Source organism: Polyodon spathula, chromosome 1 (assembly GCF_017654505.1).
Source record: "Polyodon spathula isolate WHYD16114869_AA chromosome 1, ASM1765450v1, whole genome shotgun sequence".
Lineage (NCBI taxonomy): Eukaryota > Metazoa > Chordata > Actinopteri > Acipenseriformes > Polyodontidae > Polyodon > Polyodon spathula.
The window spans coordinates 32,303,678-32,318,802 of record NC_054534.1 but is presented as its reverse complement, the minus strand read 5'-3'; the positions used below and the strand labels follow the sequence as shown (position 1 = coordinate 32,318,802).

Sequence of the window (15,125 nt, the reverse complement as noted above, 5' to 3'; positions counted from 1 at the left end):
TTTCAACCCAATTTATGCTGCTTTAATATACATTTATTACAAGTTTCTGTTTTGTATTATAAGTATTATTATTCTGAAGAAGCCAAAACATAAGTGTGATTTTAAACTAGACTTGTAAATTTAATTTATTTTATGTATCTTTCAAAAGGTCACTGCATCAAACAAGTTATTTGACACTCAGAACTAGCCATGATTAGGATGATTATGCCAAGTGGCTTTGACAAGGATGCTTCCATTAAATAATTTTATTTGATAAATCTAAGTGCTTAAACAAAAAGAAGTGCAACAAGCCTAGTGGCAACTGGCTGAATTCACATTAATTCGAATTCCAAAATACACCTGACAGTAGCATATTTTAGAAACTGGTTCCCTACTTTATGCAATTCAAGGTATTTTAACGCACATAAAGCACGTACATGACCTCAAAACCCACCCAGCATGCTCAGATTTCTAGTTTGCGTCCATACTGTCCACTGACGAGGAACTCCACCTGCATACCCAAAACAACTGCTTTAGCCATATACAATTATGGTTTTTTTTTCTAATATTAATAAAATAACACTGATGAACAAAAAAGGCAGTAGTAAGTTTTTAAATGTAGCTTATATACACACACAGTAATGGTTTCTCACTTTCATTTTGCTTTGAATTGTTCATACCAGTAACTAAAACAGACAACCCACAAAAGAAAACAAATAGGATTTTCTTGAACTCATGAAACAAATAACAAGATTCTAAATAAGGGAGTCTCTGGCTCTTTTTTACATGGGTGAAGTCAGCACACATTGTCCTGTTTTGTATGCTGCCCCTGTCTGCTAAGGATCTTTCTGGAACCTATTTACTTAAAACAGAAAATAAACTCTTTGATGTTTAGTTGTTTTAGAAATTATTTTGTAAACAAACATAATGCCTCAGGCCAATGTGACCGGACATGTTTATCCATGAAACTTTGCATACTTTAAGAAAATACTTTCAATTGGTCTTTTATTGTATTTGTAGTACTAGTATGTCTAAAATTGGTTGTACCTGTCTGAAGAGTTGTTTGTAAAAGGGCTTACAAAAATCTGTACAACAAGGCTTAGGTTAGTAGACTCATTGCCTCTGCAAGTAACAGCCTCTCTGATAATGTACCACAGTTATACTTAATTCTGCACTATGCTTGTATTTTTGTGCATTAAAATTGCCAAACTATGAGTTTAATTTACATATATTAAAATAAGAATAAAATCAGTAATAAACAGTTTTGAATCGGGGGGGGGGGGGGGGGGGGGGGGGGGGGGGGGGGGGGGGGGGGGGGGGGGGGGGGGGGGGGGGGGGGGGGGGGGTATACACACTTTACGTGTGGATTATGATGCGTAGCAGTTCTGGTTTCTGATTAAGTTAATTGTATGTTGAAGCAGAATCTGTGCAAGTCGAAGCCACATCCCAAGTTAGCTGGTACTTTGCAAACATTTGGCAATCGATGCGCTGACGGAAATAGGATCCAATACAGAAGGTATGAACATGACATCAGCATAAAACAGGCCAGGTTTATTCGCAAAAAGAAAAGAACTGACAGAACTGTACGGTGCACGCCATCGGGAGATGTGTCAAAAATCACACTGGACATTTTCCATCAATGTGTTCCATAAGTTTACCAACTAAATCATCACCATTTTCTGTCAAATATTTACAATTGAGTGTTTTTTAGCCGATTGACAGTCAGTACTGTTGCACAAAGTCACCAATACAAACATCTCTGCAATAAACACTGGCTGAATTTGTGTTGTTTTAGTTAAACTGCTACAAACTATTCAGTTTTTCAAAATTTCTAAAAAATTGGTTCAAGTAAATTAAAATGCAACAGTTTAACAACTGACAAATGGTCCTTGAATGGATTTAAAAAGTAATAATTAACAGAGTGTAAAATCAAGTTATACATCCCACATTTCATTTGTATTAACCTATTTTATTTAAGCTTATCAAAGTACCCAAACAAGTTCAAGACTTCCATTACATGAGAGTAGGTGTTTAAAAAAAAATTGCAGCCGATATTGGGCTCAGCTATCGCCAAGATAAGCACCAACTAAGACACAGCTTATTTTACTGTAAACTAACGTGATCCATTTCCGTCCACCTGATGATGTAGATAGCCTTCTGCCTTGTGTTGATTGCTGAAGTGTAATGCTGACTCTACAGATCAGCCTATTTTGCCTCCCTAGTGCACCAGCACACACAACAGCTGCAACGCTGGCTCCAGGTATCAACCACAGGGTGGCCTTCCTAGCGCATCAGCATGACAACCGTCTGGACTGAACTGAGTAGGGTACTTATCTGAGTAATTTGTTTTGGTATGTAGGTCTAACTATTCACAAACCACCATTTGCAACATCCTAGACCATTAAATGTACATTATTTGCAGGAAGAATTACAACTATGATACTATTAAAAATGTTCCATAATTTGAAAAACCAAAGGAAATCTATTTAATTTTTTTTTTAAATCTGATTTAAATAAAAAAAAATACAAGCACATATACATATATATATATATATATATATATATATATATATATATATATATATATATATATATATATATACATACATACATACATACATACATACACACACATATTATATATACACACACACACACCCCCAGAGAAAAACGTTTACACTAAAGCTCAGTCTAAGTACGTTTCCTTAAGCTTATTTCTAACTAATCAGTTATTTGAATAGACTTTCGCAGGATTTGTTCCAACCCATGAAAATAAAAACAAAAAAGGCCTCTCAGGGGTGGTTTCAACAGTCAGTGAAAAAGAAACTACATTTTCAAATAAGGGTAAGCAGTGTTTTGCTTTCACTGTTCTGGTAACTAGGCAGTTAATTCAAACCAGCATTGACTATGACATTTCAATCTGCGTAATGCACACTAAAACAAAAAAAAAAAAAAAAAAAAGTATTGAAAACTTCTTGGCTTTAATAGATATTCTGTGCATTGTTCAGGAAGAAAACATCCACAGTTATTGTAATGCAACACTCTTTAGGGAAACCAAGGAAGAACAAACCATCACTCAGCTTGAACCAGGGCCAGAGTTACAGAAATCCTTGACACATATGCATCCTGTGCTTATCAATGAATTTCTTGATATATTTTACAGAGCACATCTCTTAACCCTTGTCACTCCTTTGGGGTGCAAACATAGCTCAGCAAAGTAAACAAGCATGCCATCAATCAGACAGATCAGCCGTCACAGAATGCTTTTCAAACAGCAGAATTGTTTCCCACCAGCATGCCCAGTTGCATGGGACTATATATAAACCTAATAATATACTACGCTATATTAATATAACATGTACTGTACACTGTAGGCTAAAAAAAAAAAATCTAGCAAATGCCCTTTGTGTGAGCAGCACTGCAAACAATGAGGACAAGGTAAATTTTCTGTGAAGCTTTAAAACTATCAAAATGAATCACCAGTACTACAGCAATGAAGTAACCTCACTGTTTTCTATGCTAACATTTTATTTATCTTTGTTTTTATTAAATTGCCTGTATTCTTATGGTTGTAATGGTTTAATGACAGCTATGTACAGCATGGTTAATCATCTTCAAAACTGAGAGCACAGCAAATCTTACAAATACAAAACTAAATATGTGACTATAGTGCAAGCGCATTACATGACAGGAAATGCTTGGAACGTCTGGTCTGTCCACAGCTAACACTTTTTGTTCCTGGTGCTAGAAGCCTTCACAAACATAAACAGAGGGTCATAGTCAATGCTGGTTTGAAGAAACATGATTTGTGTTTACTTTTATAAGTAACAGTTTTTAATTAACAGTAGCTGCGTTTGCCTACCCTTTTCAGCGCTTTGCAGAAACTACATGAACAGAGAACAGCGGATATAACCGTACTGTCTTATCTTTGAAGCCTTCTGGGCATCCTACAGTATGAACTTACTGCAACAGAATGTTTTGAATGTATACTGCACGCCCCAAGCTACAGGGAAGCAAAACAAAGGGGGAAATAGTGCTGTAACATCACATTGTTAGCATTTAACAGGACACACACACAAAGCTACAAACAAGGATCTGTACCTTTAGATAGCAGGCTCATATTTAGTGGAAAAGCTGTGCACATCACACAACCCAAATATTAGCATAGCTGTGTCATGGGGCCCCACTACTGACAAGGAGTAAGGGAATTACGTAACAGTAAAGAACATACTGGAACTGAATTAATATTTTTTAAAACATTGATTTATGCAAGTTATGATAGAATTAAATATAAATTATGTAACCGACTAAACACAAAAAGATATTGAATCTAAATCAGTGCAATACATTTTCTTAGTAGATGATTTAAATGTGATCACACCACGCTGTCATCTTCCACTTGAATATGATCATTTATTTTGTGCTTTCTTGCTTTTAATAAGGACATATTTCCTTGGCAAATGCAAACCCTACTTTACTATTGTTACTGTAGGCACTGTAGCTGCATCAGCAACACAGTGACAATGCTTAATTCCATTGACCTCAAAAACAAACGCTGTATACAAATGAGAATCACTTTGTCCTAACAATATTTAATACAGAAATGTACTGCCAGACACACACCACTAAAAACCTTCTGCATGCAGTAGGATTCAGGTAAACGGCAGCCATAGTCAATGATGTTGGCATCCATAAATGGTTACATGTTTTTCAATAGGAGTTTTTGACAGAGATCCAAAACATTTGTTTTACTTGTTAAACATGAACCACAGTGATTTCCTTCCATTTGGTCATGGAACACAAGTAAGCTATCAGACACGAATGCTCTTAGCAGAAGATATTACATTTGTCAACAAAACAAACGGTAAATCCACACAGTACAGTAGCTTCCCAAAACTGACAAAGTACAAAACTCCTTGAAAAAAAAAAAAAAAGAAAATGACATTTCTTCTTGGCACATTGTAGAGTATATTGACAATTATCAAGCCAAGGGTAATTCCGGTATTGCCCGAGACTTACTGAACTAGGAAAGGAAATCAGAACTGCATGATTTATAAAAATAAATAGTTAAATATTTTTTAAGATTGATTCACAGTTGATGCTGTGACGATCCAGCGGTCATCTACTGTCTGATAGAAGCCTTCTAGATCTGGAAGCTGATAATACCGGTCATTTTCCAAAACGTGCTAGGAATACAGTTACTCTACGGTTAACAACAGCAAGGACATGCAATTGCAGAAGATCATTTGCTAGCAATCAAATTAGCCCCATATTCAATTGACTGAAACAAGTCACAATCTCTTTGCATAGTGTAGAAGCTCCAGCAACCATTTACAGACATCTATATGTCTCCCACTGCCCTCCAAAGCAGGGAGAGGAACATTTACTCAGAGTGCTCCAGTGGGAATACAGACTGGGGGAGGTGGGGGTACTTCAAACAGGAACAGCACAGTTACAATAGCTGGCTGTTTTGTTAGCATAGTCCTGCCCTTTTTTATTTTCTAAGGGTGTTCAGAGACACCATCTGCTTTATAAAAAGACAACAGCAATGTAAATGTTCAGTCATGCTTTTTTCATCTACAGTACAAACTGTATTGCTGAAGAACAATTACCGACTGTCTGCCAACTGGAAAACTTGATGAACCCTCCCCCTCCCTTCTAACATACATAGATACAAACTGCCAAGCTGTGAAACTTCATTCTTTATTTAGGAGCATCATCAATGTTTTTTTTTTTCTTCTTTTTTCAATTTATATTTATTGTACACAACCTGCTAGAACAAGGGACACCTCATTATTTCAGACAACCTGTGTCTCCAGACATATCCGGTTTAGCAAGGGGCTACTGTACTAAAAACTATGGATTGCAGTATATGCACATCTACAGTAAACATTTCTATATTTAGCATGCATTTGCATACTGTAGGTTTTGTGTGTATTACTGCATCTAATATCACTTTTGCAGGATGTCCCATTTTAAACTAACTCAAAGGTACCCAGGCTGTTGACTCCAGATACAGTAGGTGCTACTGCACGTGGTGCCAAAGTCACTTCTCTGGGTAAATCTGCCATGGGCAGCACCACTATTTTGATGTGCATTACAACTCAAACATGTGGATGGAGAATCAGTACCACAAATGTAAGGTCTCGCATGACAAGATTGAGTGAGCTCATAAGCAAAGCCGTTGCTTTTCACTGAAGGTCAAATGTTGTCATTCAGTAGACAGAAACAAGGTCAACCTCATGCCACACCCATTCTTCAAAACGGATTCGCGAGAACCTATTGTTTTTTGTTTTTTTCAGATAGATTGTAGTTGTGTCTGAACATGTATTTTTTTTTTTTTTTCACTTCTCAGCGAGAAACATTTTTGGCCTAGTGCGACACAGGCTACGCCTTGCTTATGGAATTTTTATTCACCCTATCATGACAAATTAATATAATACTTTACCTTGCTTTCGATACCCAGATTACTTGGCAAGGGATCTACTGGAGATACTTTTATATTTATATTTTTATTAAATAAAATAAATTGCACCAAATTACTTTGAACTGTAACGCCTTCACCAATGTGTTGAAGAATGCAGAACACACTAAAATGCTTTATTAATGTGACATGCCATATAGGTGTTTGGTGTATTGTTTCATTAATACAATAGCTTTCTCCCTAATTGCCACTTACAGTACCAGGAAGTAGCATCACATAGTATTTGCAGTGATATTGAACAACTGAATATAAACTGAACGAAAGTCATTAGTAAGTTGTACCTTCAGACCAAATCAAAACAGTTCAACTTAATGATTTAATTTAATTGTCTAATCAAAAATGCTTTCTTTTACATTACCAGTTTCAAAGCCCATCTGCTAGTCCTCATTAAAACAGTGATTAAGGGTATATTTTTAAAGTGTTTACTCCTCTTTTTTTTTTTTTTTTTTTTTTTTTAAGGACTAGTTTAAGGGAAAAAAAATGTTTTTGTTTTCCCTAAAATAAGTTAGACTGGAGTAAACGTTTTGAAAATATATCACATTACATTTTAAGGAGTGAAAACTAAAAGCTTTAAAAGTAGTTATCTTATTACGATTACGGTTCTGTATTTATTTATTTCCACTTTAAGGATATAGCTATGCTGCAAAAAAAAAAAAAAAAAAAAAAAATGCTGCTTTCCAGAAAGTGGATGGGTTTAGGTTTTAGGAAGTAGCAAAGTTTAATGTTGTGCTGTTCATAATCAGAATTTCCCCATTTAAGTAAAAAAAAAAAAAAAAAAAAAAAAAAACACAACAGCAACAACAGATCCTCAACATATATAAAAAGGAAACTATAAAAGAGGGATGTGATGCCACAGCAATGTTAAGCATCTCTACAGTACTGTGTAGAAAGTTCTGGTAAGTTACAATAATAAAACCAAACCAGATGGTGACATAGGACACACTGCAGTCATCGTTACATGCTCATTCCACACAAATGTACCCTTAATAAACAAGTGGTTAAACATATGTTCTGTAGCTTATGCATAGCAGGCCAACATGATCCCAATTTTCTAGAATGTTCATAAACCAGAAGATACTTTTACTGGTGTATAATTCCTCCTATGTTCCAATGGAAATGCAGACACAGTGTATGATTACAGTGTAATTTACACCATTCCGAGATCAGCTAACGGAGTACAGAACGTAGGTAAATATTTAGGGCCAGTGGCCTCTACTGTTTTTTTTTTTTTTTTTTTTTTTTTTTTTAAATTCAACATTATCGATAGAGGCCGATGTTGATGTTCCTGTTGTATGAGATTCTTCGAGAAGTTAATTGAGATCACCTTTTTTTTTTTTTTTATTTGCTATAAAACAATGATTTCGATGAGTTAGACAGATAACTGTAACTGGACTGTTTTACCAGCTCTGTGGGCTGCCTTGTAATGTTAAACAATCCTCCATGTTGAAATACGAACTTTACTTACAATATAAATGTTGTTCTACAACCCTCTATAAATAAGTCAATGTTTATTGAAAGTGACTACTTGCATATGGTATCCTGGAACAGCGTGGGTTTATATTTTAAACATACATCTCGAGGTTTAATTACGCAGACAAATTATAACTCTGTCTGTTCTTACAAAGGGTGGTGCTTTGGGCAACTGCTAGTGCTACACTAGACACGATAGATAAGAAGGATATTAAACCTGGCAAAACATACTAATATTTGGAAATGTAGTTCTATACAAACCCAGGCACTCCAGTACACATTTTAAAAGTAGAAAGAAAATGGTAAAAAAAAACATCGTACCTTCAGCAATCAATTCTTCCACGGTGACTTGGTATCGGCCCACACCAAACACTCTTCCAATGTAATTACTGACTCCGGAACCCGAACCGGACCCAGATCCACCTCCTAGTCCTCCACTCTCTGACCTTGGCATACGGGAGAACTTCTTCATTCTTGAAAACTAAATCACCGCCTCCCAAACACTACTTATTGTACCGAGCCACTGCAACTCCAGTTCAAGTGTGTGATTGTCGGTGTGTCTCTTGCCTAGCACTTCATAGCACAATTCTATGTGCTTTCTAAATTTCCAATTCGAATAGCAAAGTGGACCTGTACAAACCATTAAGCTCAAATCAGGTGGGTGTAATAACTTCCCATGTAGATTTTTTTTTAAATAATGTTGATTACTGAGTTTCAGTTTTCAAATGACAAATTGAAACTGAAATAGTTAAAAGAATTGTGTAATATATGTATAATCCAACTTGAGCTCACTAAACCCCCTAATTATATTGCTTGGGTTCAGGAGTGAAAAAATATTGTTATGAAAACTCAGGCACAATTAAGCCAAAGCAAAGGAAACGCCTCCTCTCTCGTCTCCGTTCAACACAACAACACGACTTCCCCACTTCCTTTTACAGTGTGACACTTACACACTAACGTAGCGAAACTGCAGCTACATTCACCTAACAAAACACATTACTAACGATTTCCATCAATATTTCCGAAAATAAATCCTATACGGTCATTTCAAGTCTTGCAGCATTATTCTCTGGTCCATTCCGTTAAACTTCGAACTCTCGTGACTACCAGCACAAAAACGGTGGGTGGTTTGTTATTACCCAATACGCCTAAATAAACCTAAGTCAGCCAATTCCTGCTTTGTCCCTGTGGCGATTGGTGAATAAAGCTAGCGTTTAGGCACTGCCTTTCTCTGATGGGACAAAAGAAATGCCAGTCAAAACGTCTCCTCTTCTTCCATGTTTGGTTGAGGAGGAGCCAGGAGGCACTGACAGCTTCAAAAAGCGGCGAAGCGGCGGGCAGTGTCAGGAAGGTAGAATCTGAACGGGTGTAGGCATGAAAATCTCGCTCACTCAGGATGACACGGATCATTGCTTATTGTCACTAACACATACATCGTTTCTTTTATACAACATAACTCACCTTGAAAGCCAGAATCGCATTGTATTGAATTCTGTTGAACTGTGGTTGACTTGTTAAATATCGTATGTAAAACCAAAAAAAATACTGGGCCCATTCACAAAACTGTAAGGCATGTTTTAGTTTATATAAACATGCTCTTTAACTAAATAGTGCTTTGAATAATGAGAATACCGTAATAAACGCAATCTAAACCATTACAAAATAGTTAATGAACAGTAACAAATTGTAAACTATGTAAACGTTCCTTAAAACAAAATTGTCATAGTTTAGCATTGCAGTATGTACAGCCTATTTTATCATAAGATAGTTTACATTCCACAAAAGTAATTTCTAGCTATAAATCCCTGAAAACATGTTTGCCATGTGTAAGATAAAAAAAAAGTGAGTTCTTTTTTTTTTTTTTTTTAACCTGGTGTTGCTTATTCTAGTTTATATTAAGCACCCAATAGAAATTATTAAAGGTAATGGTTGTGATTAAGATATACCAATAATAAATTCCTATAATATTACCATACTATAAATGGTCTGTTCTGGTCCAAGGGTAAGGTAGTTGACAGAGGTATACAACATTCCTCTCCAAAGCCATACTCCAAGGTGGTTACAATCAAATACATTTTTAAAATATTGAGCCCATGCAGTTCAACAGAGTTAGTTTTACTAACAGATGTGTAGTTTTGGAGTCAATGTCATCCAGTTTTACATCTCTGTTCCCACTTGCTTGTGCCAAGTACGGATTCCGAGAATAAACATACTGGTCACATAGTTTGCATGCAATATCACATATGCATTCATAAGCCTTGGCATACAGTGCCTATAGACAGTCTACACCCTCTTTCAAAATTTTCACTTTTTGTTGCCTTATAGCCTGGAATTAAAATACATTAAAAAATATTGTTTTTTTTTTTTCATGTATCTACACAACCCTACAACTTCCAAGTGAAAATAATATTCTAGAACTTTGTAGAAAATTAATAAAAAATAAAAACTGAAATAATATGTAATAGCAACACTAAATTAGCTCAGGTTTAACAAGTGCCTTCAAAAATCACACACCAAGTTAAGTGGCCTCCACCTGTGTCACACATCAAGTTAAGTGGCCTCCACCTGCATTTCAAAGCAAAGATTCAAACATGAGCACCAAGGAGCTTTCAGAAGAACTCAGGGACAAAGTTGTTGAAAGGCACAGATCAAGGGATGGGTATAAAAAAAAAAAATATCAAAGGCCTTGACTATCCCTTGGAGCACGGTCAAGAAGATTATTAAGAAGTGGAAGGTGTATGGCACCACCAAGACCTTGCCAAGATCAGACCATTCCTCCAAACTGGATAACTGAGCAAGAAGGCGACTGATCAGAGAAGCTACCGAGAGGTCAATGGCAACTTTGCAAGAGCTATGGCCAACATTGGTCAAAGTGTGAATGTGATAACAATATCCTAAGCACTCCACAAATCTGGCCTGTATGGTAGGGTGGCAAGAAGGAAGCCATTACTCAAGAGATCCCATTTGAAGTATGCAACAAAACACTCAGGAGATTCTGTAGCCATGTGGCAAAAAGTTTTGTGGTCTGACAAAAATAAAATTAAACTTTTTGGCCTAAATGCAAAGCTTTATGTTTGGCGCAAACCCAACACAGCACATTACCCAAAGAACACCATCCCTACTGTGAAGCATGGTGGTGGCAGCATCATGTTATGGGGATGTTTCTCATCAGCAGGGATTGGGGCACTTGACAGTATAGAAGGGAAAATTAATGGAGCAATGTACAGAAAAGTCCTTGAGAAAAACCTGCTGCCCTCTGCAAGAAAGCTGAAACTGGGATGGAAGTTCATCTTTCAGCATGACAACGATCCAAAACACACAGCCAAAGCTACACTGGAGTGGCTAAGGAACAAAAAGGTAAATGTCCTTGAGTGGCCCAGTCAGAGCCCCGACCTAAATCCAATTGAAAATTTGTGGCATGGCTTGAAGATTGCTGTCCATCAACACTCCCCAAGGAACTTGACAGAGCTTGAACAGTTTTGTAAAGAAGAATGGTCAAATATTGACAAATCTAGGTGTGCAAAGTTAGTGTGTGTGTGTGTGTGTGTGTGTCTCTCTCTCTCTCTCTCTCTCTCTCTCTCTCTCTCTCTCTCTAATATATATATATATATATATGTGTGTGTGTGTGTGTGTGTATATGAATGTTGTTTTTGCTGTAGTTTCACCAAAACAAGATAGTATAGTATATGTGCAGCCCATGAATCATCATACACATTGTATTTCATATTTGGAATTCTTAGCATCAGTGAATAAGCATTTCAGTGTATCTAAAAAGTTCAATACATTATTTTAAAAGTATGTACAGTATGTGCATGAAATATTCAGATTCAATCCAGAACATTGGGCTGCTTGTTTGCATAGACACTGTCAGGTGATAGCTGTGAGGAAGCTCCCTGGGACTCCAGGTGCAATCCCTCCTAAGAGGTGCTGTTCCCTCACTGAGGAGGTCAGGGTTAAAGAGACAAAAATGATCCTTATTCTTCCAGTTTTATCAACATAATTTGTTGCTGCTACGAACAGAACAGCATTCTTAAATCTCAATCTTTATAAGGAGAGAGGAGTTATTAATATCTTATTGGAAAAGTGAGTTCCATTGATATGGCCATCTTTCATTTGAAGATATATTGTAGCGGGGAAACTAAACAAAGCTGAACTGTGTGTGTTAGCAACATTTATCTTCTTCCAGGTGTTGGACATTTTCATTAACTGGTCACAATGTACGGAGACCTCATAATGTACATTTTGTGAAGTTTCGGGGGCTAACATTTGATGAGGACTTGGATTATTGGTGTTTCATTTTCATATACAGTAAAGTACTTGCACATCTCTTTATCTCTCTCTCCCAGATTCAAATCTGTCAGTCCTAGTCTTGGGCTTGTGCCCAGTTTCCTCTCTCTTGTTGAACCTTTTTGCACTTGCTGGCACCACTTTAATTCCCTATTTGTGCCAGGGCACCCAGAATGTGCCCTCACTGCTGTATACCAAGACAAAGAGCCCCAACAAAGAGAAGAAGCAGTACAAAACACAGAGTGACACACAGGGAGAGAAGAAACAGTACAAAAGAACAGGCTGCCATCATCTGAGTGCTGTGGCAACACTGGAGTCCTTGTGCATCTTTAACACAGTAAATGCTTTAAAAACAAATCCAAAACCACACCAATAAAATACAATGATTTCCAGATGCATCTGGTAGTATAATCATCATGATTATTTCTCCAGCATGTTAATCTTTAAATACCTGCAAAAGAACGGATACAGCAGAGTGAGTTAACATTTGTATGAAAGCAGCAGTGTCTCTCAGTTAGGTTCAGCTATATACTTCATTCCTCGGTTTTATCAGTCTTTTATAGTTTTGCATTCTGTGTACTTCAGCAAAAACAGATACTAATGTCTGTCCATTTTGTTTAAATTCCCACATTGAAGCCTTCTTGAGCAAAACAGGCATGTTTCTGCTACTGCGTGCCACAGCAGAAGGTTATGAACTTCAAATTTCACTGTAAGTTGTAAACAAACCAAAAAAAAGCTATACAATGAAGATATTCTTTTAAAACCCTTTTTACAGGAAATGTTTTATTCATGTTACAACTTCCTTAAGTACTATGTGTAAGAAATGATATATTTCTAAAACCTTGTGGGTACTGTGCCTTTAAATGTCATTATATTTAAATACATGCAGGTTTATTACATGCCAATAAATGGAGTCAGTTTGTCAATAAAGTGGATAGGCTAAAATTCAGCCAGAGCGATCACCAGATACAGCACTCCTCTCTGAGAACAGACAATTGGTACACACATGCGATAAGGGCAGATTAGTTTAGCCAGTGAAATAGATGTTTTTAATGAAAAAGCTATCAGTAGTGAGTACAAGTGTTGTTATGCCTGTCAGAATCACTGCCAAACTTACAGGTTTTGTCTTTTTGTATACTTCTACTTGACTTGAATGTGTTTGCTATTCCCTATCCCCTCCAGTGCAAGCAGTATGACATTGCTATAGCTAATATTGTGTGGAAACTTTCTTTTTTAAACACATAAGAACATAAGAAAGTTTACAAACGAGAGGCGGCCATTTGGCCCAAAGCTCATTTGGTTGTGAGTAGCTTATTGACCCCAGAATCTCATCAAGCAGCTTCTTGATATATCCCAGGGTGTCAGCTTCAACAACATTACCGGAGAGTTGGTTCCAGACCTTTACAATTCTCTGTGAAAAAAGTGCCTCCTATTTTCTGTTCTGAATGCCCCTTTGTCTAATCTCCATTTGTGACCCCTGGTCCTTGTTTCTTTTTTCAGGTCGAAAAAGTCCCTTGGGTCGACATCGTCAATACCTTTTAGAATTTTGAATGTTTGAATCAGGTCGCCGCATCGTCTTCTTTGTTCAAGACTGCATAGATTCAATTATTTCAGCCTGTCTGCTTATGGCATGCCTTTTAAACCCGGAATAATTCTGGTCGCAGCAATATCCTTTTTGTAGCGAGGTGACCAGAATTGAAGACATTATTTAAGATGAGGTCTTACTAATGCATTGTACAGTTTTAACATTACTTCCCTTGATTTAAATTCAACACTTTTCACAATATATCCGAGCATCTTGTTTACCCGTTTTATAGCTTCCCCACATTGTCTAGATGAAGACATGAAGAAAACACACCAGCCTGGAATTCAGAACCAAACTAAGCTGGTTCTTAAAATGTAACATAATAGTATTTGACCATTCAGATCTAGAGTTTGTGTGGTCCATTTAAATCAGTGCTAACCAAGATAAGGAAAATAAATATTTTGAGTGTGCGTCTTTATCACTAATCCCCCTTGCTTGTGTTTGGCTCTTTGCTTGTGTTGTACACATCAATTAGGATATACAGATAAACTGAAGTCAAATCTGTTTTTTTTTTGTTTTCTTTTCTAATATCTATCACTCTGCAAGGTCTTTCCAGTGAAACTACAGCAGTTGGTACCAAGATTCAGCAGAAACATTTATATGGTGCTGTATCTGTATATTACAGATTTAAGTATGAAATACAAGAAAAGAACTTCAACAGAACAAAAGGTGGACTAGTGATAGTATTGCCACGGTGTAAATAAGAAAATTGATTTTTAAACCTGGGCTAGCACTCTAAATGTGTCTCTATTATCAAGTTGTCACACATACGTATCAACAAAACCTTTTTCAGCTTAATTGACTCTTTTACCATGCATGGCAGTAGAAACGTGGTAGTGAGGAAAGGTAATGACAAGACTGCTCCAATGACAGATATGTGTGTTGGCAGTATTTTTAATGTTTAGTAAAACTTATCTCACGACTATATGGATTTAATTTAGAACAATCCGCTTTTGCCTGGAGGCATTGCTTCAGCTCAATAAGCAATAACAAAGCCAATGTCACCTCTCATGAATGATACCTGGGCTGGACACAAAAATGGAAACACCTGCAATGGCACTGCCATTGATTTCATATGACAAGACTGAAAAGATGTGTAAATTATTCTGGAGGGATTCATGAACATTCCTCAATTATTAGCACCCTATTTATTCCTTTAGAGGTTAGGGGTGGAAATCTGCGGAAAAGTGTTTCCCAGAATGGCTTGAATAAGAAAGCAATTATCAATCTTCTCCAAGTACCGTCTGCCTTTGTATCTATGGAGCAAGAGACTGGCTTGCAGTAGGAATATACAGCTTTTATATATTAGGAGAGGAATTC

General features: G+C 36.7%; 1 protein-coding gene across 4 annotated transcripts in view; it reads right to left on the bottom strand.

Moving 5' to 3' along the window:
- The window catches only part of LOC121317405 (BMP-2-inducible protein kinase-like), a 56,661-nt gene extending 47,596 nt beyond the window's left edge, over positions 1–9,065 (bottom strand). For 3 of the 4 annotated variants that reach the window (XM_041253305.1, XM_041253313.1, XM_041253331.1), the window contains exon 1: positions 8,255–9,065. In XM_041253305.1, coding sequence (XP_041109239.1) covers positions 8,255–8,405 — 151 coding nt within the window. In that variant the 5' untranslated portion in view covers positions 8,406–9,065. Of the gene's footprint in view, positions 1–4,602; positions 6,903–8,254 lie in introns of those variants that run through there. The other variant, XM_041253322.1, reaches the window with a different exon arrangement.
- Between the last annotated feature and the right edge of the window lie 6,060 nt (positions 9,066–15,125).